Genomic DNA, 24,130 nt, shown 5'->3' with positions numbered 1-24,130 from the left:
CGAATGTAATTGGAGCCCGTAACAGCTTATGTCACCGATTGACTTAGGGCTGCCCGGTTGTTTCTTACAATGTAGATGAAGTACAACCCCGTGGCAGCCATAATTTAGATAAACGCTTCAGATAGAACTTAGGACCATCGCGACTACGATCGCGCGCAATTTAGACGAAATTACAACCTGTAACTCGCGTAACTCGTATCGAGCGCTACTCGATCAGCCATTACTTAGGGGCTGGCATAACTTAATCCAATTATAACGTCGAGACCGACGCGTCTGGCGCGTCCTGGCGGATTAAGACTAGCCGTAACCTGCCCCTCGTATTAGATGAGATCTAGTATAATCGAGGCTGGCAACAAATCGATCCTATCGGAATTCGATCGTACCAAGTTGGCCGTAGATCGAGCTTCAATTTCGCCGTTTCTAATTTAGTCCTCGCGATTATCGATGCTGTAGGAGCTGCAATTTGTCGTTGAATCCCAATGAGCGGGCGCAGGAGGAAGGGCGTCGGTGGCTCATCGTTGCCCAGGACTCGGATGGGTTCCGGTTTTATCGATCGTTTTTCGTGGCGCGAGCGAGAGTCCCTCTGGACACCGGTGGGACCTGTTTCCACCGATGAAAAGTTACCAGATCGTTCAGCGTCCGCGACGATACGCCCGACGAGAGACCCCCGTTGCTTTCCCAGATGGAACTGGTCGACCGTGCGAAAACGACAGCGCAAAATCACGAATACGCCATCGCTGTAACCGACGGATGCATTTGCATTCCGTAAAACGTGCCCAAAATCCATTGTCTTAGCGTAGAAGAACTCTTGGGACTTTAGAAAATTTCAGAGGACTACTATAATGTATCTGACTCATCCAAATGAGTAAACACTTTGTCATCCTAACTCTAGCATTCTTAACGAACATTCCTAATCACCTTTTAAAAACCCAACACAGTTCCTCCACCAAAGATCTGGATTCGTAACTCTCTGTTTCTAGAATAAATCCAATGTTTGTCCAGAATAAAATAGTTGTTAAAAATCATTCTCGAAATAATACCATCCATTACACTACGTGTAATTTTAACCTAGACCATAAGCGACACACCGATCGCCAGTATCGTAAATAAACAACGTGCACGAGGAGCGTTGCGTTTCTAAGTACCGCGATACGTCTCGATCGTTGTTCGTCTCCGTAAATTACGCTGACGAGAGTCGCTCGTACCCGAGACACGGTACACGGTCAGAAACGAAGCTGGACGGGCCCGATAAGCGTCGCTAATTTCCGTAAATTCGCCAGCGACTCTGTCGGGGCGTTACGTTTTAATTGCTGCAATTAATTAGACCTGGACGGAGCCGACCTCGGTCCGTCGAGCTGGATCTCGCGCCGCTCGTAGCCTTGGATCGCTCGCTCTGGACGACCTTGCGTCTTGAAGAAGACTCTCTCCGCGAACCACCCGTAAAAATCGCTGTTAAACGGGGTAGTTCTTCGTGGGAATATGGAAATTCGAGCACAGGGCGACTGTTATCGTAAAATAGACACCATATTGGTGCCATATAGGCTTTGTAAAAGCGCTTTGCGCGTTGTTGACTTTCACCAACCAACATTCTTGGGGATCAAAACCTTTCGAAACAATGTTGCAATCGATAAGACCTAGAAAACTGTCAACGGAAACAGTCGATGGAATATACGCGGAATAAGATGACACCAAGCGCGTTGACCGTCTTTTTCCCCAGCAAGGGACCTGTGTAAGACGAAGTGGAGGCGTCTGGGAGTAAGAGAGAGGGTCGAGAGATGCGGAGGAAGATGAAGAGACTGCCACGGGGCGCGACAACTCGTGTTTTACATAAGCAGCGCGGATCTTATCTGCGGTCTGGTGCGCTCGGAACACAGCAACCGGGTCACGAAGAAGCCGGGTACGACCTGGACCAGCTGTTTTTATTTTTGACACTCGTCCCCTCTCGCCTCCGTATCGGTTCTTGCCGCGGTTTTGCCACCTTGTTCGCGTTCAGACTGCCCCCGCCTCGGTGGATACACCGTTTTTGCCGCCCCGTTCGAGTGATCAATCGGTGGTCCCGTAGAATTTATCGCGCGCGAACCGTTCGATTTCTTTTCGCGAGGCCGAAAATTCCAGACGAGAGGGAGGGGGGTGGGCCAGAATTTTCAGAATGTCGCGGATGTAACTGGCTGGGGCGTTAAACGTCTTCATTAAACGAGGAAGCGTGCATAAAATATCGCCGTACGCGCGGAGGCAAAGCGCAGTTAACGGGTACCGTTACGGAGCTTAATTCCAATTTTTATAATCGGTCCAAAGGACTGCAAAGTAGCAGAGCCTTCGAACGGCTCGTAGAACAAGTTGTTGACGATACCTCGTAGCTAAGTGATTCCACGCAACGGGTAAAAAAATCCAGCAACACGGTAATATGTTTGCGTAGGCAGAAAATCTAAACGTTTCAACTTTGGTTTCGAGTCCCCTGCATCGGTTTTTGCAACGTGCCTAATTGACGGTGATGGGAGATTGATCGACCGCTGTAACTAATGGTGATGGAAAATTGATTGACCACCGTAACTAATGGTGATGGAAAATCTGCTTAACGCTCGGCTGCGGTCAAGTTTCAACGTCCTAATTTATTTACGCGTACGTTTCGACTGCGTAGCTAATCCTCATCAACGCGGAGTAATGGAATAGCCTCTATTGACGTACATTTAGCCAGCGAATATTAGCATGTTGCAAAGAAATCGAAAACGAGAAAGAAAATAAGGGTATTTTTCACGGCTTATTAACAACCGTCGATCGAGCAGGTGAATGCACCGTAACGACTCGCGTACCTTGGGAACGGTAATGGATGGGACTTTATATTTCGAATTATCTAACAATTTTTCGAAACGTGGTAAATTTTTTATTAAAAATTCAATCCCCCGGTAACGGGACAAACTATGATAATATTAACGCGAGCATCGGCCGGTTCGCGTAGTCGAGCAGACCTCTCGAAGACAGGTAAATTAAGGTGACGAGGGCCTCCATTAAGCTCGATTTTCTAATCAGTCGATTTCCCACGCTTGTAACCCCGTCAGCCACGGAAAGTTTTTCTGCGCGGGACGCGACGAAGCTCTCGATTAGACGCGAACGGAGCCTCCTCCGAGCGACAAAACATCGGTTTGTAAATCCGGCTCGTTACGAGGGCCGAGCTGATCGCTGACTGTAATCACGGCCGGGGAGAGAGTTAATGACATTCCGAAGGGGGCCGTTCGGAATAAATCAAAAACCGTATCCGCGCGCGAGGACATCTCTCGAAGGAACCCTTCCCCGCTAATAAATACGTCGTACGAACAAAAACGCCGTAGCAGGGCGGTCTCGTGTACATAACGACCGGACACACTGGCCATGATGTATCGCCGTGTCCGACGCGTCTGGGCCCTCGTGTGTACCTGGCATAATCCGACCACTATGTGGAGCACGTAAAGATCCACGTCGAAAACACTGCGAGCGATTTTACATCGAGACGGTATTCACAATATCGCGTCGAAGGAGCACCTTTCGAGCTTATCGATCAAATTATTTAGCTTCTGATCTCTCCAAGTTAGGTAATTATTTTTTCCTGAATGCAAGAATTATTCGAGCAGTTCGCATATTAATTCTGAATGGTTTCGAGGGTGTATCGATGTGTTTGCGTTTCAAAATAAACATAAATAGATATTCTTATCCTCGAGAATGACGATCGTCGATACGTGTATCGATAATTGGGACATTTGATTGTTGGATGATTTGATATCTTTAATACTAAACCTATAGACGCTTCGTGTATAGCATTGCTACAAGGACCGGTCAAATGACCAGTAAAAATCGCTGAAATTTCATTTGGTATGTAACGTCAAAGTAAATCTCAAAATAAACATAGAAGACAACATTAATAATAGTAAGTGATAGTGTCATTGGATAGGGGGTGAAATGCCCTTTAAAATGAGCGTTTGTACGAGTCGATAGCTCTATTAGTTCCGGAGATATGAGGATTTTAATTTCAAGTCGATGCGGTGGCTAGTTTCGGAGATAGGGTTTGTTTACATTTCGATGCGCTCGCGCGAGTTCATTCATCCCCCGCGCGCGTAGATAGTAAACAGTGCGTAGTAAATTCTTGGAAATACTACGTCTTCCTGGTCACGTGACTGTCTCGACTCACGCGCGACAAGGAGGTCCAGCGCGACGCGTCAGACGGAGACAGCGATAGTCAAATTAAGAAAAATACCCTTTTACATAAATTGCGATATCTCGAAAACGGAAAGTCCGATCGACAAAAACCAAAAACCATTTCAAAGAGGAAGCTCTGCCGCCGCTAACAATGGCGCAATAATGGAGAAAATACTAATAATTTCGAAACTGCAGGTAATTAAAGTTTTTAGTAAATTAATGCGCGTTGGTAGGCTGCCGTAACACGGGAAGCGCCATAAGAGAATTTTCTAAAAATTACCTATTTACATAAATTACGATATCTCCGAAACGGGAAGTCGGATCGGCAAAAACCAAAAACCATTTCAAAGAGGAAGCTCTGCCGCCGCTAACAATGGCGCAATAATGGAGAAAATACTAATAATTTCGAAGCTGCAGGTAATTAAAGTTTTTAGTAAATTAATGTGCGTTGGTAGGCTGCCGTAACACGGGAAGCGCCATAAGAGAATTTTCTAAAAATTACCTATTTACATAAATTACGATATCTCGGGAACGGGAAGTCGGAAAGTCAAAAACCAAAAACCACTTTAAAGAGGAGGCCTTGCCGCTTCTAACAATCTTTGAATTATTGATAAAACACTAGTAGTTTCGGAACTGCACGCGTCTAAAGTTTTAGTATTTTTGATACGAGTTAATAGGCTATCGTACGTAGGCCGGGCAGCGAGACAGTTGAATTGGAAAAATTAGCTTTTACATAAATTACGATATCTCCTAAACGGAAAGTCGGATCGACAAAAACCAAAAACCATTTCAAAGGGGAAGCTTTGCCGCCGCTAACAATGGCTCAGTTTTTAATAAAACACTAGTAGTTTCGGAACTGAACGCGTCTAAAGTTTAACTATTTTTAATACGCGTTTTTGGTGTTAATTCTATTTTAACCGAGTTCCTCGGTTCCGGAAGTCGGTCAGAGACCGGAAGGCAGCCACGGGACATAGTACGCGGCCGAGTCTTGATTTAACCGGTCATAAATCGCAAGTTTAATTAACAATCGCCTGTCCTTGCTCGTTCTTTCTCCCAGCCGCGGAATAATTATCGTTCGCGTTTATGTCGTCCGAAGGTCCGCCACGGAAGCCAGCTTTCCGGTGGTCCGGCAACGTGGAACACGAATCAGATCGAACTCGCGACGGAGTTTATCGGTCCTTGGATTCCTCCGGGGCTTTCGGGAATGCCAATTATCGTTTAATCCGTTCGCGATTCGGCGTTATATGTACGGTATAAAAATTCGGGGAATCCACTTCTGCGGGAATTCTTTCGGATACGTTCCCCCCGAATCAGAGAAAAAACATTTCAGATGATCGGCGTATCGATCGCTCGACGATTTTCGGGGTTGCTTCGACTCTGCTTTCGCTTGGAGTACCTTCCGAAGAAATAATCTTGAAATTAATCGGTGCACCTTTACTCGACTTTACAATGGTTTCGTGATTCGTGAATTGCAAATTCACAAGTTTGCTTCTTAAAAAACTGGAATCACACGAAACGTGTAATTGAAAAGAAATACTGAAATTCGACAAGGACGGTCAGATTTTGCCCACCGAGGGGTTATTTCCTCGACGATATAAATCGTTGATCGTTACGTAATCGCGGGGCACGTGTTGCGGGCTTAATGCCTCCCACGCGTAATGCCCGTCGCGCACCGGCGTTGTATAAACAAATAACAAATTGTAGTCGCCGGGCAACAAAGTGAACCGAGCCGGGAGCGCTGGACGGTTCACGATCGCCGTGTACGAACGTCAAGTGTACTTAATTGTACGGTCTCCATTCAGTCGTGGCGAGAACGCGGATAATAGAAAGTAAGACGCCAGGGCTGCGCAGCCCGGCTGGAATTTCGTCGACCGCGATCGTTTCTAAATCGCGGACTTTATCGCGGCCCCGAGGCTCTGCCTTTCCAGCCACAAACCGGGATCCCGATGATTTCGTGCACCGGGTGAAACTTCCGTCCACGGTAAATCAGAGAACGTTTATTATTTAGGCAAATCCATACAATACAGTTGAATTATTAGTAAGCGGTGTTACATTCTTAAAAATAATTTCTAGCGATGTTACAAAAATCATCTCCAGCGAGGACTGTACATGCCTAAAGTTTCTATTCTGTTTTAGGTTTTACGAACTCACGTTCATTATACAAAAATAATCACTCTTCACTCTCAAAGGCTGCAATTCCAATATCTAGATAGCAGAAAAAATTGTACAACTTGGGGGACAAAAAATACTAGCGATAGTTGAATTTTCAGGAAATTGTTCCCCTCGATAAAGGGATTTTATTCGTCGAATATTCTCTTTAAAAATACAGGGTTCGAACTAAAATATCGATCTCTGGATCTCCGCGGGTACACGTGTCCCGCGGGAATCGGCGCGTGATTCAACGCGCACAGGCGGCAATTTCTCTCGCGTTCAAATCGACGACATTATTCCCGAGCACGCGCGCCAATATTTCTCGCGGTCCTCGCGTGCAGGCAAAAATTTACATTTTACAAACGCTCGCCTCCCGCGTGCCCCCGCCGTTTAACGTTGCCCTTTCAGCCGCTCGCCGACGAGAAGATGCACGATTCGACCAGGGGGGGGGGGGATATATTTTTTTTTCCTTTTCGTTACGTCTCCGTTAACCAGCGTTAGCCGCGAGTCCTCTTGTTTCACGCGGCGCTTGATTAAGCGGTATAAGAGCCCGCTGACGAACCGTTACCGTTACCGGGGCTCTTTTATTGCGAGGGCAGGCTAATGAACCGCTTCCACCGCGGAGGAATCTACATTTAACAAATTTCGCTGACCGCGCGACGGAATAAACGAGCGTGCCGGATAATTTAACGCGCACCGCGCGCGATGTTTCTCCGACATTAACGGAATGTCGTTCCCGAATCTCGAGGATCGTTCCGTGCGTCTTCGCCCATTATTCGAGGCGCGTTACGTGCCGTCGCGAGGACTCGTGACTCGTAACTCGCGCGTGCTCGTTCCCTTTGGAGCGATAAATCAGCGCCCGGGACGACCCGCGTTTGGATAAACAGCCGGCGGAACTTTGAAATTCCTGCTCGATCGCGTCTTCGAAACTGCCCAGTCGCGATAGTTCGACGAATCAACTTTGAGAGACAGCGAGGCTGTTATAACTTACGTAACATATATCGATGAAGGTGAATTGCCGAAGAAATGTTGTTCCGTGAATCATTAGAAAGCACCACTACCTCCAAAGATACATGCATAGGAAGCTAAAGAATTACTTAGGTGTCGGTAATATACTAATGAAACGTGTAACATCTTGTGCTGCAAGATGGTGCTATTAATATGATGGGAAAGAAAAATGGTTGCTTAAAATTTATGGAAGATGAGAGTCCAAAAATGCTGCTTGTATACTGTGTTATTCACAGGGGAAACCTGGTTCTGAATGAAGCACTAAATTTAGGTATAAAGTGTATCGATGCTATTAAAGCTGGTGCCAAACGTCTCTTTAAGTTATTTTGCGAACAAAATGAAAATCATGTGAGACTACTCGAAAGGGTGCTTGAAAAGATTTATGGAATACTCTCATTGATTTTTAAGCGGCAAACCTGAAACGAAAAATCTGTTAACGGTCGATGGCCAGGCATTTGTGAGTTGTTCGATCGATAAAGTTAAAATTGCCAATTAATCTATGTAAAGATCTCGTTCCTTTCATAGTAAATAATGGTAATAACGATGCAAAGTAGAGGTTCAGCGGTAAGCTGTTTTCGACCCTGAATGATACTCGCGAGAGGAAGGAGTAAAAATGTTAGTGTCGCGGGAAAAAGTGATTTAAAAGCTGCGCGTAAGGATGCTGGACGGGTTAGGGTAGGTTGAGCCTGCGTCGCAAAGTGAATATAACTCCTCCGCGAACGGCTACTCGGCTCCTCGGACAACCGAGATCCCTATTTAATTTTCTTTCGCGTTCAGCGTCTGACAGGTGTCCAGTTTTTAATGCCGCTCGCGTCCCCATCGATATATTACTCGTCGCGTCAATCGCGTTCGAAAGGTTAATTGCCGTCCGGGACGATACTTTGTAGCAGTCACGACTACCGTTTCAGCACGAGGCATTTTTCCCGTCACCCTCGTCCTTCCCTTCCACCCCGGTTACCTTTAACGATCGTCCTCGTCGCCGTGGGCGACTTCGTTTGCACGATCCCCGGCCGCGAATCGCGGTCGACCGCCATTTTCACGGATCTTTCTTTCCTCTAACGACTTTCTACGACCAATATGGAGGGCCTCTTTTTTTTTACCCAAGGCGACAGTAACCGGTAATCGAAATACCACGAATCGTTTGTTTATCGCGGCAATTCCTCGCTCCAAGATCGAATTTTCCCCTCGTTTGCAATCGGTATCGAAGCCTCGGAAGTCAAGGCGATATGTTGCAGCAGTGTTTCCCAAAGTGGGGATCCATTAAATAATTTTGGGTCACGGTCTTTGCATTGGAAACGCCATTTACACGAAAATCACTCAGATGCCAACAACGATGTCAACGCTAATATCTCTGCTTGGAAGTTTAGATGTGGCAAGGGTTCCATGAGTCTGACTGCCTTGAAAAACGATATTTGTTTAATCCAACGGTTTAAGGGATGATAATATTTGTTTCCCTTCAAATCATACGTTAGATACAACATTGTAATTAACAAAAACTGCATTTTTAGAAACAAATCCAATAAAGAAAACTGATCATTCTTGGTTAACCCGAAAAATATGAGCGTTGAGGGGTTAAGGGTTCCACGAGAAAAAAAGTTCGGGAATCCCTGTGTTAAAGTTATGAGATCTCGAGGAACCGTAATTGTGCAACATTTTTAGAAGCACGCGATACTCAAGTAACATTTACTACAAATTATTTTTAATATGGTTCGAGAGGAAATCTTAAAACCGACGCGAGCAGACTCGATGACTCGATTTTACCACCGCCATATACATAATTGCAATTTTTTATGGCCCAATAAAGGCGTAAAACGCGAAATAAAGACCGTGGCCGCCGAATCTGCGAAATAATCTGAGAAGGTCGAGTGATACATGCGTTTATGCGCCAATAAAATAACAGATTTCTCTATCGAACATTTCATCGGAATAATAAATCAGCTGGACGATCCTCGGCTTTACGCTTGTCTCCTGTTTGCTATTTCCTTAACTCGATTCTATTCGTCGCGATAAAACGAATGGGGAATAATTAGTCGAAGGCGTGCTCGGGCGTTCTCGAGCCATCTACTTTCGGTTGTAAACAAAATTTTTACAAGAATAACGCTCGTACATTTTTCTCGGACCTCTCCGCGATCGCGTCGGCGATCTTTGGATCGATTTCGTTTTACGAGGCGAGAACTATTCGTCGACATAGTAATAAGGCGCGATTCCCCGTGGAAGCACCGCGTTTACGAGTGGCGAATAGTCGCGGTCGTAACAGCGCTCGTCCACTTATCCGCCCTGGGAACGACGCGTTTCCGGGCGGGGCGTCGCGACGGTCACGCACCGAAATCGGCGACAAAGTAACACCGGAAGACTTTATTCGACGCGTCGCGCCAACTTGTCCCGCGGCCTGCCGCGGTTTTTACTGTCGCGCGCGTTACGGTTGCACTAAATTATACGCGGCCGTAATAAAACCGACGTCGAACAAATAAACGCGAAATTACGGCTGTCCGCGGCTTAGCCAGTTCCACGGTGCTCGTGAAAGCCATCGAAAATGGCCGATAAAAAGCTCGTTCTGTTACGTCCACCGTTTCCTGACGCTATTTTTTTTTTTCAACGACGTCGCAGTGAAAAAAAATTCATAGCGTACGTTGTAGTTTTCAAAGTGAACTAAACAAGGTACGGTCATCCGATTGAAGCGGTGCTTCGAGGGACGACGTATATTCAAGTTTATGTTTCCTTGTTTTGCAATTAAAACAACGAAGACAAGACCGGCGTTCCTGCGTCTGTTTTGATTGTTTTTGCGAAACGAGAAAAAGCTCGCTGTTGGGCTATCTGAAACGCTTGTACACCTGCATTCGTCTACTATTTGCGGATAATGTTAAAATGTTTTTTGATATTTACAGACGTTACAAATCTCAACTGGTGCGAGACCAATCGTTTGAGTTTCAATATAAAACTTAATAAGTTTTAAATAAATAAATTTCACGGTGGCTAAAATGAGTGTTACATTATACTCGGGAAAAGATTCGTATTTCCGCGGGTAACGATAGGTGTGTTGCCGGGATAGAGATGGCAGAAAGGCACTGAAGGTGCTCTCTCACACTATGTCAGATCACGCGTACGTGAGCTCGTGGAGTTTCGGAAACCAGACAAAGGCAAAATGACGCATGCCCTCTTTCTCGATTCACCGAAGCTGCCCAAAGTAAGTTCGGACCGTCTCGTGGGAGTCGAGAGAGAAAGGCTCACACTTCCCTTCTCGCTCTTGAACAACTAATATCCGATCTCCCGTCAACAGGTCTCCACTGGCCCCTGCTGACCACTGCTGACCACTCCTGGAATTTCTGGCAACGTTTAACGATTACGACTGGCTACTGTTAGTCTCTCCCAGCCTCTGCTGACCACTGCTGACCACTCCTGGAATTTCTGACAACGTATAACGATTACTACTGACTTCTGCCTGCCTCCACTGGACTCTGCTGACCACCCCTGATGCTTCCGATAACGTATAACGATTACTACTTGTTACTGCTTGCCCCTGCTGGACTCTACTTGCCTCTGCATGCCTCTGCTGACCGCTGCTGACCACTGCTGTCCACTGCTTATATTTCTGACAACGTACAACGACTACTACTGGCTACTGCCACCCCCTGCTGACCTCTGCCAGCATCTCCCGATCTAAGCTGGCCTCTGGCAACATCTCTCGACGTCAGCTGACCATCGCTGACCATCGCTGACCACTGCTGACCGTTGCTGACAACTTGTCACCTGATGCAATATAATATAATATGTTTATATGTATTAAAGTTTTGTATAATGTAAATCTATGGCAATAAATGATATAATTTCAAAGAATTCTATGTGTTCTCGTCATTTTTGACCCCTCTTTCCCTCTCCAAATTTCCCGCCGCCAGGAATATCTGCGATTTCCAGAAAATGACGTTATTTCTAAGAATTTCTGAAAATTCTCGGATCCCTGAAACTTACCGGCGTCCCTGAAACTTCTCGGAATCCCTGAAATTTCCAAGAAGTTTCAGGCAGCGGCTAAAATTCCGGCCTGAATTTTTCGGCAAAAATTTAAAGAGCTATTACGTAATATTACGTAATATTACGTAATCTTACGTAATAGCTCTTCAAAATTTCTCGCGGCCGGAATTTTTCGGCAAAAATTACGTAATATTACGTAACATTATGTAATATTACGTAACATTACGTAATAGCTCTTCAAAATTTCTCGCGGCCGGAATTTTTCGGCAAAAATTACGTAATATTACGTAACATTATGTAATATTACGTAACATTACGTAATAGCTCTTCAAAATTTCTCGCGGCCGGAATTTTTCGGCAAAAATTACGTAATATTACGTAACATTATGTAATATTACGTAACATTACGTAATAGCTCTCTAAAATTTCTCGCGGCCGGAATTTTTCGGCAAAAATTACGTAATATTACGTAACATTATGTAATATTACGTAACATTACGTAATAGCTCTTTAAATTTTTGCCGAAAAATTCAGGCCGGAATTTTAGCCGCTGCCTGAAACTTCTTGGAAATTTCAGGGATTCCGAGAAGTTTCAGGGACGCCGGTAAGTTTCAGGGATCCGAGAATTTTCAGAAATTCTTAGAAATAACGTCATTTTCTGGAAATCGCAGATATTCCTGGCGGCGGGAAATTTGGAGAGGGAAAGAGGGGTCAAAAATGACGAGAACACATAGAATTCTTTGAAATTATATCATTTATTGCCATAGATTTACATTATACAACACTTTAATACATATAAACATATTATATTATAATTACATCGTGTCACAATTTGTCAGCAACGGTCAGCAGTGGTCAGCGATGGTCAGCGATGGTCAGCTGACGTCGGGAGATGTTGGTAGAGGTCAGCAGAGGGTGGCAGTAGCCAGTAGTAATCGTTGTACGTTGCCAGAAATATAAGCGGTGGTCAGCAGAGGCCAGCAGTGGCAAGCAGAGATCACCAGGAGCGAATAGTAGCAAGTAGTAAGCGTTATATATTGTCTGAAGCATCAGAGGTGGTCAGCAGCGGTCAGCAGAGACGAGCAGAGGCATGCAATGGCAAACAGAGATCAGTAGGGGCGAACAGTAGCATGTAGTAATTGTTATACGATGTCAGAAGCATCAGGGGTGGTCAGCAGTGTTCAGCAGAGGCCAGCAAAGGCATGCACAGGCAAGCAGAAACCTGCAAAGGCAAGCAGAGACTTGTAGGGGCATGCAGTAGCAAGTATTAATCGTTATACATTGTCAGAAATACCTGCAGTGGTCAGTAGCGTTCGGCAGAGGCCAGGAAAGTTCAGCAGAGACAAGCACACGCTGACAGAGATCAGCAAAGACCAACAGAGGTTAGCAGAAGTCAGTAGTAATCGTTATAGGTTGTCAGAAATATAAGCGATGGGTCAGCAGAGTCCAGCAGAGGCAAGCAGTAATCAGGAGCAGTCAGTAACAGTCGCTGTATGGTGTCAAAAGTTGTCGGGAGTTCTGTACTTTTGTCAGCACTGTAAAACGAATACCACAGATGTTTTAGAATAATGTGCAAAATGGTTTTACTCGCAAAGGGTTAATTGAGAAATAAATGCTTGATAATTAAAAACAGCAGTAAGCAGCTCAACCGGCTGGGATTTTCGCTAAAGCAAATTGAAAACTCGATCCCGTTTGCCAGTGTGATACGAAGTATGGGTTGGATTTTAAATTTTAAAAGGACATAGTCGAATATTTTTAAAGGTACAGAACATAGCGTTTCATTCTAGAACAGTAACATGAGTTAGCAGGTACTATCATAAAACTGTCGCCGCAAATGCAACCGATTCGCGATGGGACTCACTCTCTGCGTAGCGAGGTACCATGCGAGACTAAAAGTGTAGATGCTTAATCAAATATATATATCGACATCACGAGCTGTGGGGCTGCGTGTTTCATTTAATCATCCTATATACAACAATGAGTTAAGGAATTAATCGTGCGATCCCGATCGGTTTTCTGTGTTTGTAGGTCCGCGTTCGTCAGAAAACGGGCCCCGTTGTCCCGTGCTGACATCGTTCGCGCGACGAAGGCCCCCGATCGTCCGGCCATTACGTCGCGCTATCGATCGCCATCGAATTATTATATTATTAAGTAAAATTGCACGGCTACCGTGCGCGATTACTCAATTAAGTAGCCATCTACGCGCGGATTATTAAATCGTCTCTGGTCTAGACCCGTGATTAACCGTCGATGCGGCCTTTTTGTTGCAGCCCGAGACGGTGCCACAAGCGAGGATCGATATGACCCGCGTCCTGGAGGTCGCCGCCGCGGAGGACGTCACCGGGCATCCTTACAGCCTTGCTGTGACCTCGCCCGAGGGCGTGACCTTCGTGAAGGGCACGTGCCGCGAGGAGACAAGATGGTGGGCCGACGTGCTTCAGGTCTACTCGAGGAACAAGGTACCTACTTCGAGCCTCCGCCATTTCTCGCGGGACGTTCGAATTTACGCCCCGTTACGTGCTTCCTTTCACGAGATTTAATTTTCTTCCATATCGTAAATAGAATTCTTTTAACCCTTTGCACTCCGAGAGTCTTTATTAATATGGACGACTAGCAATATCAATTGCAATTTTGTGATGTAACTTCTAAAAATAAAAAATATTCTTCTCACAAGAATGTTTAAATATCTATAATTTAAATTTTATTCCTGTATCTCCCAAACTCAATTTGCGTTATCATAAATGAAATTTGAATTGAGCCATGGTATGTTTTAGGTATGTTTGTCGCCATGGCGGCGCCAGAGGAGTGCAAAGGGTTAATTACGGGGCAAAAAGTGATATTTGCTCGTTCGTAGTTTCAACGATCGACGGAAATACGAGATATTTTGTTAATTTTTGCGAAAGGTCCATTTTGATGTCGAATAAACTCTAAATTGCAGTCTCGTGTCGAGAATGTTCGTTCACGTTTGATCTGTTAACTGGTTTCCAACAGCGTGTAACAAAGTAGGCGAAAATTAATGCTCGAATCGTGTGAAACCGGACGTCCAAACCTTTTTCTCCTCGTTGCGCGTCCAGCGATTTAAATTCGCGGCGCGGAGTGTCATTTTTCTCGAATTACACGTTCGCAGATCCAGTTTGAGAAAAGGAAATATCGATTGCCGCTATTATTCGTTGATTACTGTGTTCGAGTAATCATTGCTGTGTCCTTCTGCGTCGCTCTCGTTACGCGTTAATACCAGTTAATACCAGAAATACATAGATCCAACGAGGCCCGGGAACATCGATCGGGTGTGCGTAATCGTCCGTGCGGGTACTCGAGGCTCAACGACGTGGACTGCAGTCATCCTCGAGCAATCCTAATTTTCTCTTACGAGAGAAGAGACAAAGAGAGGAAAGTGTATTCCCTTTGGCAAGAATTGGGTGAAACGAGGCGCTAGGTCGTCGAACCTCGTCGATCGTTTCTCACGCGTCGAAGAAGCGCTTTTCTATTCTTCGATCGATCATTTCTTACGCAATACGTCGAGTAATGCGGCGAATGACAGCGCCTCGACGACAGGATACACGATTCCCGGATCGATCGCGGCGAACACCTCGGCCTATCCAGCGATACGATCGATTCTCATTGTTCCAACGTTGTCGTTAATTCGCTGGAACGCGCGTTTCAAATATTTCGAAACGAATTATTCGAATGAAAGCTACCCAAAAAAGACATACGATCGTCCCTGATTTCTCCCAACATCGTTAATGGTAGTAAATAACACTGGGAAAAATTTTAATAGAGGATTCTAGGGGCCAAAATAAGACGAAAATCAAGAATACCAATTTCTTGATGGAGGCTTCGTTAAAAAGTTATTAAATTCAAAAATTCCAAATCCTTCTGGAAAAATTATTTTCGGTTGCGGGGGTCAATTACAATCATTTTTGGTGAATACACATACCCCCGAATTCCTACTCACTTTCGAGAAAAAAATTCGAGTACGTGCTGAAAGTTTTGGGTGAAAAAAAAAGACTTTCGAATCGCCTTGGAAAAATTATTTTTAGTTGCAGGGGTCGATTACAATCACTTTTGGTCATTACACATACCCCCGAAATCCTACTCAGTTTCGAGAAAAAAATTCCTTACCGACAATCTAATTTCTGGCCAGAAATGTCTGCCCGAATTATCATGCGAATCTTTATAACGTCATAACTTCTGAACGGATTGGACGATTTTAACGTTTAAAAAAGCAAACTACGCGTATTTTGATGGAGAATATGTACAAATCGCAAAAATATTCGAAAAGTTGGTCCTTGACACCGTAAAATGAGAAAAACCCAATAAAAATGGTCCAATTTTCAAACAGCCATAACTCCCACAATTGTGAATATATTTCAATGAAACTTTTTTCTGAAGTAGAGCTCATGGGTACCTACAAAAAAGTATTAGACAACTTTTCTGTAGGACGTCAAACAAAATTGCTAAAAATGAAAAAGGAATTTTTAAGAAAAATCGACAGGGGGTAGGTAGGTACCTAAATTTTTCAGGGGAAAAAAAAAATTTCAAATCGTTCTACAAAAATTATTTTCGGTTGCAGGGGTCAATTACAATCATTTTTGGTGAATACACATACCCCCGAAATCCTACTCACTTTCGAGAAAAAAATTCGAGTAAGTGCTGAAAGTTTTGGGTGAAAAAAAAGACTTTCGAATCGTCTTGGAAAAATTATTTTTAGTTGCAGGGGTCGATTACAATCACTTTTGGTCATTACACATACCCCCGAAATCCTACTCAGTTTCGAGAAAAAAATTCCTTACCGACAATCTAATTTCTGGCCAGAAATGTCTGCCCGAATTATCATGCGAATCTTTAAAACGTCATAACTTCTGAACGGATTGGACGATTTTAACGTTTAAAAAAGCAAACTACGCGTATTTTGATGGAGAATATGTACAAATCGCAAAAATATTCGAAAAGTTGGTCCTTGACCCCGCAAAATGAGAAAATCCCCATAAAAATGCTCCAATTTTCAAACAGCTATAATTTCTACAATAGTGAATATATTTCAATGAAACTTTTTTCTAAAGTAGAGCTCATGGGTACCTACAAAAAAGTATTAGATAACTTTTCTGTAGGGCGTCAAACAAAATTACTAAAACTGAAAAACTAATTTTTATGAAAAATCGACAGGGGGTAGTACCTAAATTTTTTAGGGGAAAAAAAAAATTTCAAATCGTTCTACAAAAATTATTTTTAGTTGCAGGGGTCAATTTCAAGCATTTTTGGTCATTATACATACCTCCGAAATCGTACCCACTTTCTAGAAAAAAATTCGAGAAGGTGTGAAATTTTTCGACGGAAAAAAAAAATTTCAAATCGTTTTGGAAAAATTGTTTTCGGTTGCGGGGGTTAATTACAATTATTTTTGGTCAATAGACATACCCCCGAAATCTTGCGCATTTTCGAGAAAAAAATTCAGTACGTTCGGAACTTTAAACGTTAATAACTGTTTAACGAAGCCTTCATCAACAAATTGGTATTCTTGATTTTCGTCTTATTTTGGCCTCTAGAATCTCCCATTAAAATTTTTCTCAGGGTTGGCCGAACACCCTGTATAATAGTACATGGAATTCGCGTATGCAGCGATAGTGAAATAAATCGGTATATAATTATGAACTCTTAAATCTGTGACTGTTCTGTACATTAGAAGGTCCTGCAGACCCAAATGACTCCCAAAGCTCGTAAGAAAACCAGTTAAGTTTGATACAGTCTTCGAAATTTGTGAAATCGAAGGGATATTGGGGACGAAAGATCCAGCTAGTAGTCCGTGCCTAGTAGGCTAGTGGTTCAATTAAAATTAATTGAAATACAAACGCCCCGGTACAAAGCTAATCCTCGCGAGGCTGAATGCCTGTCAGATCGAGTGAATCGCTCTGAAATCGAATTGAATCGTCCCAGGGGGATTAACGAACGCGGTACGAGTCGCTGGAGCGTTCATTGTCCCTGTTTCTCTCGGTCCCCGCGTCGCCCGCATAATCGGCTCTATTCCAGCCACCGTGTGGCGAAAAAAGAAACGATCAGAAGAACCGGGCGGGGAAAGGAGCCCTTTGAGGCGCGCGGAACGACCGGGTGAATCGCAGAAAAGCGCCGATCGGTGGACGCGGTTCTGCACGGCCGCGACTCGCATTATTTCGAGCGGTAACGAGCGTGACGCCGCGACAGCTCGCGCTAATGATCGAGCATTATCGCACTTTTGCCGAGCCCGTTTCTTCTTTGCTCGCCTTTCCACCGCGACTCGCGGGAATTAACCCTGCCTGGCGAACTCGACGTTTGCAAACCTCGTACCGTCCTTATACGGACCACTCGCGCTCTTTGCTCTCCCGCAATCTAGGGTCAGGCATATCAACGAGAATCTAAACGCAGTCGAGTACTCGTTCCTCCACGCTTCGAGCAAATTTAGGTGGTAATAAACGTGCAAGACACAGTAGTCGTCTAACCCTTCCTTTCCAAGTCCAAACCAATATATAACAAGTACACTGCAATCTCGATATTCCGTTCAGAGATTGTATAGAATCAGTATCGATTGTCCAAGAGAAACTGGACGTCGTGTAAACGGCCTCTCAGCCAGTCGTCGAATCATTTCGCAATTAACGAGTCAATTAATCGCGTTAGAACAGTACTGGACGGGCGGCAGGTGTCTGTTCGCCGCGGGAATGCAACGATCGCCACTTTGTTGCGCGCGTCCGCGGGCAGGTTTGCGATGAAAATAAAAAAGATAAGAAAAATGAAACTGGAGGCCCTCCCCCCGTTTCCTGCGCGTTCTCCATTCTCGTACTCGCGTATTTACGTGTTGGCGTACGTACGCGTCGCCTTGGCCTCGTAACGTAATCGTACGTTTGCACCGGGCAGGTCCACCGGCGTCGACGAGGTGTTTCCATTTACCGATCGATCATTCCTTGCGTAACGGAATCGACAGAACGCGGCTGGCGATCCTTCGAACAATGCGTCGAACAGGCTGGATATACGCCTCGTCGTACCGCGAGCCGATGCTCGTTCGAATCGATCATTTTTCTCCAAATTGGACACCTCCTTTCGGTCTTTACGATCTTGCAATGCGAAATATCAGAAATATTATTTTTTCAAATTCGATCCTCGAGGTAATTTCATTCGAGAAAGCTCCAAGATTGTCGTTATTGGTACACTAGCATACTCCGATGGATTTACTTAAAATATACAGCGTTTTGCAACCCCATTACCTTTACACGCGTCGAGAATTCTCGGACTCTCCGAGCGATCGTAGCGAGTCGAGTCGCATTCTAGATGGACATTTTATTCCGGAACTATTACGATCTACTTTCGTTGACGGATCGAGCGTTATTACGGGCAGAAGCGCTATCGTCCGCAGTTCCGTCGAAATCACCTTCCACCGACGAGAAGATCGAGCGTTTATGGCTATCAGGCTTGGCTACGGTCGATTGAATCGTTCGTGTTCACGTTTGTTCGGCATCGTCCGCTACACGGACCCGCGGTCTTATGAATTATGCACGCCGGGAAGAGCACCTTCGCGGAATATTATCAGTGTTACTCTTATCTGGCATTATTACGGCCGCCTACCGCGACCTGGTCGCGCGTATGCGTGGCCGCGTACTGTCGCCCACGTAGAAATTCTACGGCATTCCGTCCTCGAGTCGCGACGTCGTCGATGCAACCCGCGAGAAGATAACGACCGCCATTTTTAATCGAAATCCGCGACCTCCGTCTCAGGATTTATTTCAGGAATTCATTTTTCGCTTTCTCCGATATTTTAAGGTATAAACCCGAAACGAAACGTTAATTTTGCTCTTTATTAACTCCTTCACGCACGATCTAATTACGAATAATTTTTCAAACGTATACTATTTAATTTTGTTCAAATTTCAATGAGATACGTTCACTATTGCAGGAGTTGTAGCCAGTTTTATGGAGATTTTCTCTCTTTACGGGGCTAAGGAACAACTTTTCGAATATTGTTAAAATCTCTACATATTCTTCATTAAAGTGTGCGTTGTTTGCCTTTTTAAACATTAAAATCGTCTAATCCGTTCAGGAGTTATGACGTTTTAAACATACGCATGACATTTCAGGGGAATCATCTCTTCTGGTCAGACGTGTTTTCGGTAAAGAATTTTTTTCCCTCAAAAGTGTGTAGGATTTCAGGGGTATGTTTATTCACAAAAAATGATTGAAATTGACCCCTGCAATTAAAAATAATTTTTCCAGAACGATTTGAAATTTTTTAATTTCGCCGAAAAATTTGTCCATCTTCCTGAATTTTTTTCTCGAAACGGCGTAGGATTTCAGGGGTACATGTATTGACCAAAAATGATTGAAATTGACCCCTGCAATTAAAAATAATTTTTCCAGGATTATTTGAAACCTTTCATTTTTGCCAAAAAATTTGTCCACCTTCCTGAATTTTTTTCTCGAAACGGCGTAGGATTTCGGGGGTACATGTATTGACCGAAAATGATTGAAATTGACCCCTGCAATTAAAAATAATTTTTTCAGAATTATTTGAAACCTTTCATTTTCGCCAAAAAATTTGTCCACCTTCCTGAATTTTTTTCTCGAAACGGCGTAGGATTTTGGGGGTATATGTATTGACCGAAAATGATTGAAATTGACCCCTGCAATTAAAAATAATTTTTTCAGAACGATTTGAAATTTTTTAATTTCGCCGAAAAATTTGTCCACCTTCCTGAATTTTTTTCTCGAAACAGCGTAGGATTTCGGGGGTACATGTATTGACCAAACATGATTGAAATTGACCCTTGCAATTAAAAATAATTTTTCCAGAATGATTTGAAACCTTTCATTTTTGCCGAAAAATTTGTCCACCTTCCTGAATTTTTTTCTCGAAACGGCGTAGGATTTTGGGGGTATATGTATTGACCGAAAATGACTGAAATTGACCCCTGCAATTAAAAATAATTTTTCCAGAACGATTTGAAATTTTTTAATTTCGCCGAGAAGTTTGTCGACTTTCTGTTATACTTATTCGTAATTGAATTTAATTTCTACCTAGATGTGCACGCGAAACGACGAATTAGAAACGTGGATCCGCTCTGACACTTCAATCTGTCGATCGTTTCTTGCGAAAGGGAAGATTCTTTTAATAAAATAATTCGTACCGTAACGGGAAGCGTAACATTTTCTGGGACGCCCTAATAATACGTTAGGTAAATCGGTACGAACCGAACAAACGAGAGTGAATATTTTTTTGAAATGTTCCAGGGTCGACACAAGCGGAACGCGACGTTCCCCGGCGGACAGACGACCATTCTTCAGGTCACCCCGACCATCAGAAGTAAGTAATTCTTGCGCCATTAAAGTCTACTGTCCCTGTCACTTACGCGAGCGATAATTCTCGAACGACCGGCCAAAGGCTGCACTTTGAATGGATTTATGACGTAACGTCCCGTCGAGTGACAGTTAAATCGATGACTCTGCGCGCGAACGTTCGCTCTTGCTACGCTCGATGAATCGATTACCAGAAGGGAAAAATGGTTATCAGCGGGCCCGGCCTCCTATAAATAATTCTATCAACGTCCAGTTAATGAGAAATAAATTTTGAAACTGTGAATCCAGCGATGGTTCCGCTGGTTGAAAGAGGCGTCGAGTCCGTAAATTCGATCGAAATTGAATTCGCGGCGAAGAATCGCCGGGCAATTGAGCTATTCAGGCCATTGACAGATTCCTCTTGTAGGCTAATACTCCCAGTGAATGCCGCTGGCCAATTAACCCTCGACTGCTCGAACGAGGTCACAATGATCTACACTGGTTCATTCATGCGTCATATCTCATTGATTCTAACAGTGTATCTAAAATCGTCCTCTATCGCGTCTCGCCTGAAAACATCTAGACGCAAGACCTAATCAACAGTTATAAACGAATTAGACTTATTTGATAAATAAATGATTTCAGGCAACACCCCGAATCCTCCGCGACCGCGTTTCAACAGCTGTCGCTCGGAGCCGCGCAGCAGCGCGTGGATCCCTGAGACCAGCGTCTCGAGCGACCTTTGCCCTTCCGTGTTCTCGTCGTCGCCGTCCCTGGTGACCAGCAGCGTGGTGACGACGTCCAGCAGCCCCGCGATGAGCAACGGGAACGCGGAAACCAGCAACGTGTCCCCACTGAGGAGCAGCACGCCCCTGGAGAACGGTAGCACCGGCTACCTGAGCCCCTCGACGTCCTCCATGAACGGGAGCGTCGTCAGCACCGTTTACTCCACGGCCTCGACCAGCGTCTCGTCCACCACGATGTCCACGTCCTCCTCCCTGACGGAGAAACCACCGATCGTACCCAGCGAGGGCAGATCCAGCTACAGGGATCAGCCGGCCAGCAGCGCCTCGCCACCCACCAGGGACAAGCTGAGGGCCGAGGACAAGGCCAGACGCAGGATGAATCAGCACGGCGAACGGACCGCCATCGACACTGGGCCTGCCTGTCCCAGCGAGAAACTGGGTCAGTAGAATGCATCGTCGATATTTTTATTTACCGCATTTTAATTTCCACCGAAAATTCGTGGGGGGAGTACCTCGGGAGTACCTATTAGAATCTTCAGAAAAATAGAAAATTATATTGTTTCGAGGCACGCATTATCTGCTGTAATTTTTCTTAAACCATATATTTTTTAATACTTCAACGTAGATATTGAAGCTTCTATATTATTAAATATTTTGTAAACGGCTTTTTGGTGTAAGTAATCCAGGACTTTCTTACTGAATGTCATACGAGGGACAATTAAGGTTTTTTTTGAATCAAAACAAATAATATTGTTATAATAGTCAACTGAAACTTTGGTATAGGATTTGACCAGATCACTAGACATAGCACAATCAAATTTCCACGTGATACAAGTTTTGACTTTAGTCGGTCGCTATCGAGAATTTAGAGTAATTTTGAAATAGTTTTTAATGAAATGTCAGTGTTCGTCGAGCCTCTCACTAGAAGTAGATCAGAGCAAGTTACTGTTCGAATTAATAAATATTGAAGAGTACAGTTATTAGCAGCGTAAAATCGTGTAGGCCAACGCATCGTTCGTCGGAGGTTTGTAATAATGGTGAATCGGAGTCCGCGTTCCCATGAAGATCGGTCGACGTACTACATTTTAGATCCATTCTGAATCGATTTTAAGTTTCACTTAATAGCGACGATTTATTGCCCGGACGTTCGAATAGAAATTTTATCGCGCTACCATTCGAGAGAAATTTGTTTGCAACAAGATCTGGTACCACGATTCGGTTCTACGGCAACAATGGTATCGCGTTCAATTGGTAGGGGAAACTGGGTCGTTGCAGCGGCGACGATGATTTGCGGCTCCGCGTTAAATCGTACCTGACCCATTTCCCCGTGACAATTGACGGTATAAACAAAACAGTTAGCGCGCCAATGGAGCCGGGGAACTAGCCGTGCGAGCATCCAGCTGGTTTCCATACTGATTCAGGTACGAATTAGAATTACGTCCCGTCCAATTGGGGAGTTATTGACTCGTCAGGCCTATGGAATCGTCCATTCGTCGAACCTGCTAACGAGTTACAAGCTCTTCTTCCGAAAGATAATCCATACGAGACGTTTAATGCTCGAAAGATTAATAACCCCAGGAAATATTCACTGCTTAATGAAATTTTCAAATTGTATTCGCGATACGTCACGGGCGGCTCGTGTCGTTCCTATCTACCGTCGATGTTGTTAACTCGTTTGATCCTAGGAGTCGATTAATCAAGTCCCTTACCGAACACGTGTTCAACTTCTGACGGCGCTCCGAGTTGCAACTTCCTCCATCGTTTGGAAAAGCAACCAGTGGATACAAATAACACTGGTTTAATCAACGATCCTTTCATCCTCTGGCGCTTGTTCCGAACCTTGAGACGAAGCGAGACGAACCTTGTTCCAAAATCGACCGCGAAAACTCCAAGTTGCAGTTGCAACGTTTCGTTCTTATCTACTTCGATGTTATTAACTCATCACGTCCTTGGGAAACTAATTCATCGAGATCCGTATTGCAATTGTGTTTGACGTATGATATATCCGCCGTGCCACAATTTCCTCCTGCAACGTTCTAAAAAAGAACTGGAATAGTGTGTTTTAGAATTGCAATGCCGTTTCCAGTAAGTTGCAAGCTCGTTACGACCGAGTCTAGTCGTTAAACCACAGAAACGAATTCATCGAGAGCCACGGTAACGAGACTCTGTAATCCACGACGAGCGCTCTAAACGGCGACCAGTTGATGGGAATAAGAGTGATATAATTTAATCGCCAGGGGAAACGTTCATCTTGTGGTTGAATCTCGGTAACTCCTAAGCAGAGTGTCTCTGTCATTACCACCATGAGATTCGTTGCGGCTGAAATTAATCAACGGCCGTTACCAGCGTCTGCTCGTTCGACTCCGATAGGGGATTCCAATTAAATCCAAAGGGGGTTTTCTACGGCGGCGTTCCCACCACCGGGTATCTCGTACGTGCTTTCCAATCGGCGATAAGTCAGCTTGTCGTTTCTAGTGAGCTACGAGCCTTTAATCGCGATATGATTCGCCCCGGCGAGCTCGCCAACGTTTTCTCCCCTTGTTCGGTTGATTTAATACACCTATCCTTGGATTCCGAATGGAATTTTACGGTTTCCGTGCTCTAACGGAGAAACATAATTTTCGAAATGATTGTACTAGGAAGCGTTACTCGTTTCCCTTCCGCTGGCAAAGAAATCTGATCGATACACGCGCTAATAATTCACTGGTCGATTTTGGTAGGACGTTGGGGATGAAAAGAAGACACTGTACCGTTGTACACAATAATTAGGCACTGTTCTAACTAAAATTTTTATTCTT

The 24,130-nt window shown here is 44.4% G+C and overlaps 1 protein-coding gene across 5 annotated transcripts in view; it reads left to right on the top strand.

Annotated features, from left to right (window-relative positions):
* Osp (myosin phosphatase Rho interacting protein outspread) overlaps nt 1–24,130 on the top strand; it is a 202,530-nt gene that overhangs the window by 163,752 nt on the left and 14,648 nt on the right. For all 5 annotated transcript variants that reach the window (XM_076771095.1, XM_076771094.1, XM_076771098.1 and 2 more), the window contains exons 4-6: nt 13,563–13,751; nt 20,542–20,614; nt 21,232–21,771. In XM_076771095.1, the coding sequence (XP_076627210.1) occupies nt 13,563–13,751; nt 20,542–20,614; nt 21,232–21,771 (802 nt within the window). The remainder of the gene's footprint in view (nt 1–13,562; nt 13,752–20,541; nt 20,615–21,231; nt 21,772–24,130) is intronic.

The sequence above is a fragment of the Colletes latitarsis genome, chromosome 8 (genome assembly GCF_051014445.1).
Source record: "Colletes latitarsis isolate SP2378_abdomen chromosome 8, iyColLati1, whole genome shotgun sequence".
Lineage (NCBI taxonomy): Eukaryota > Metazoa > Arthropoda > Insecta > Hymenoptera > Colletidae > Colletes > Colletes latitarsis.
Note: the sequence above shows the minus strand (reverse complement) of the source record. Positions and strands in the feature narration are given on the sequence as shown.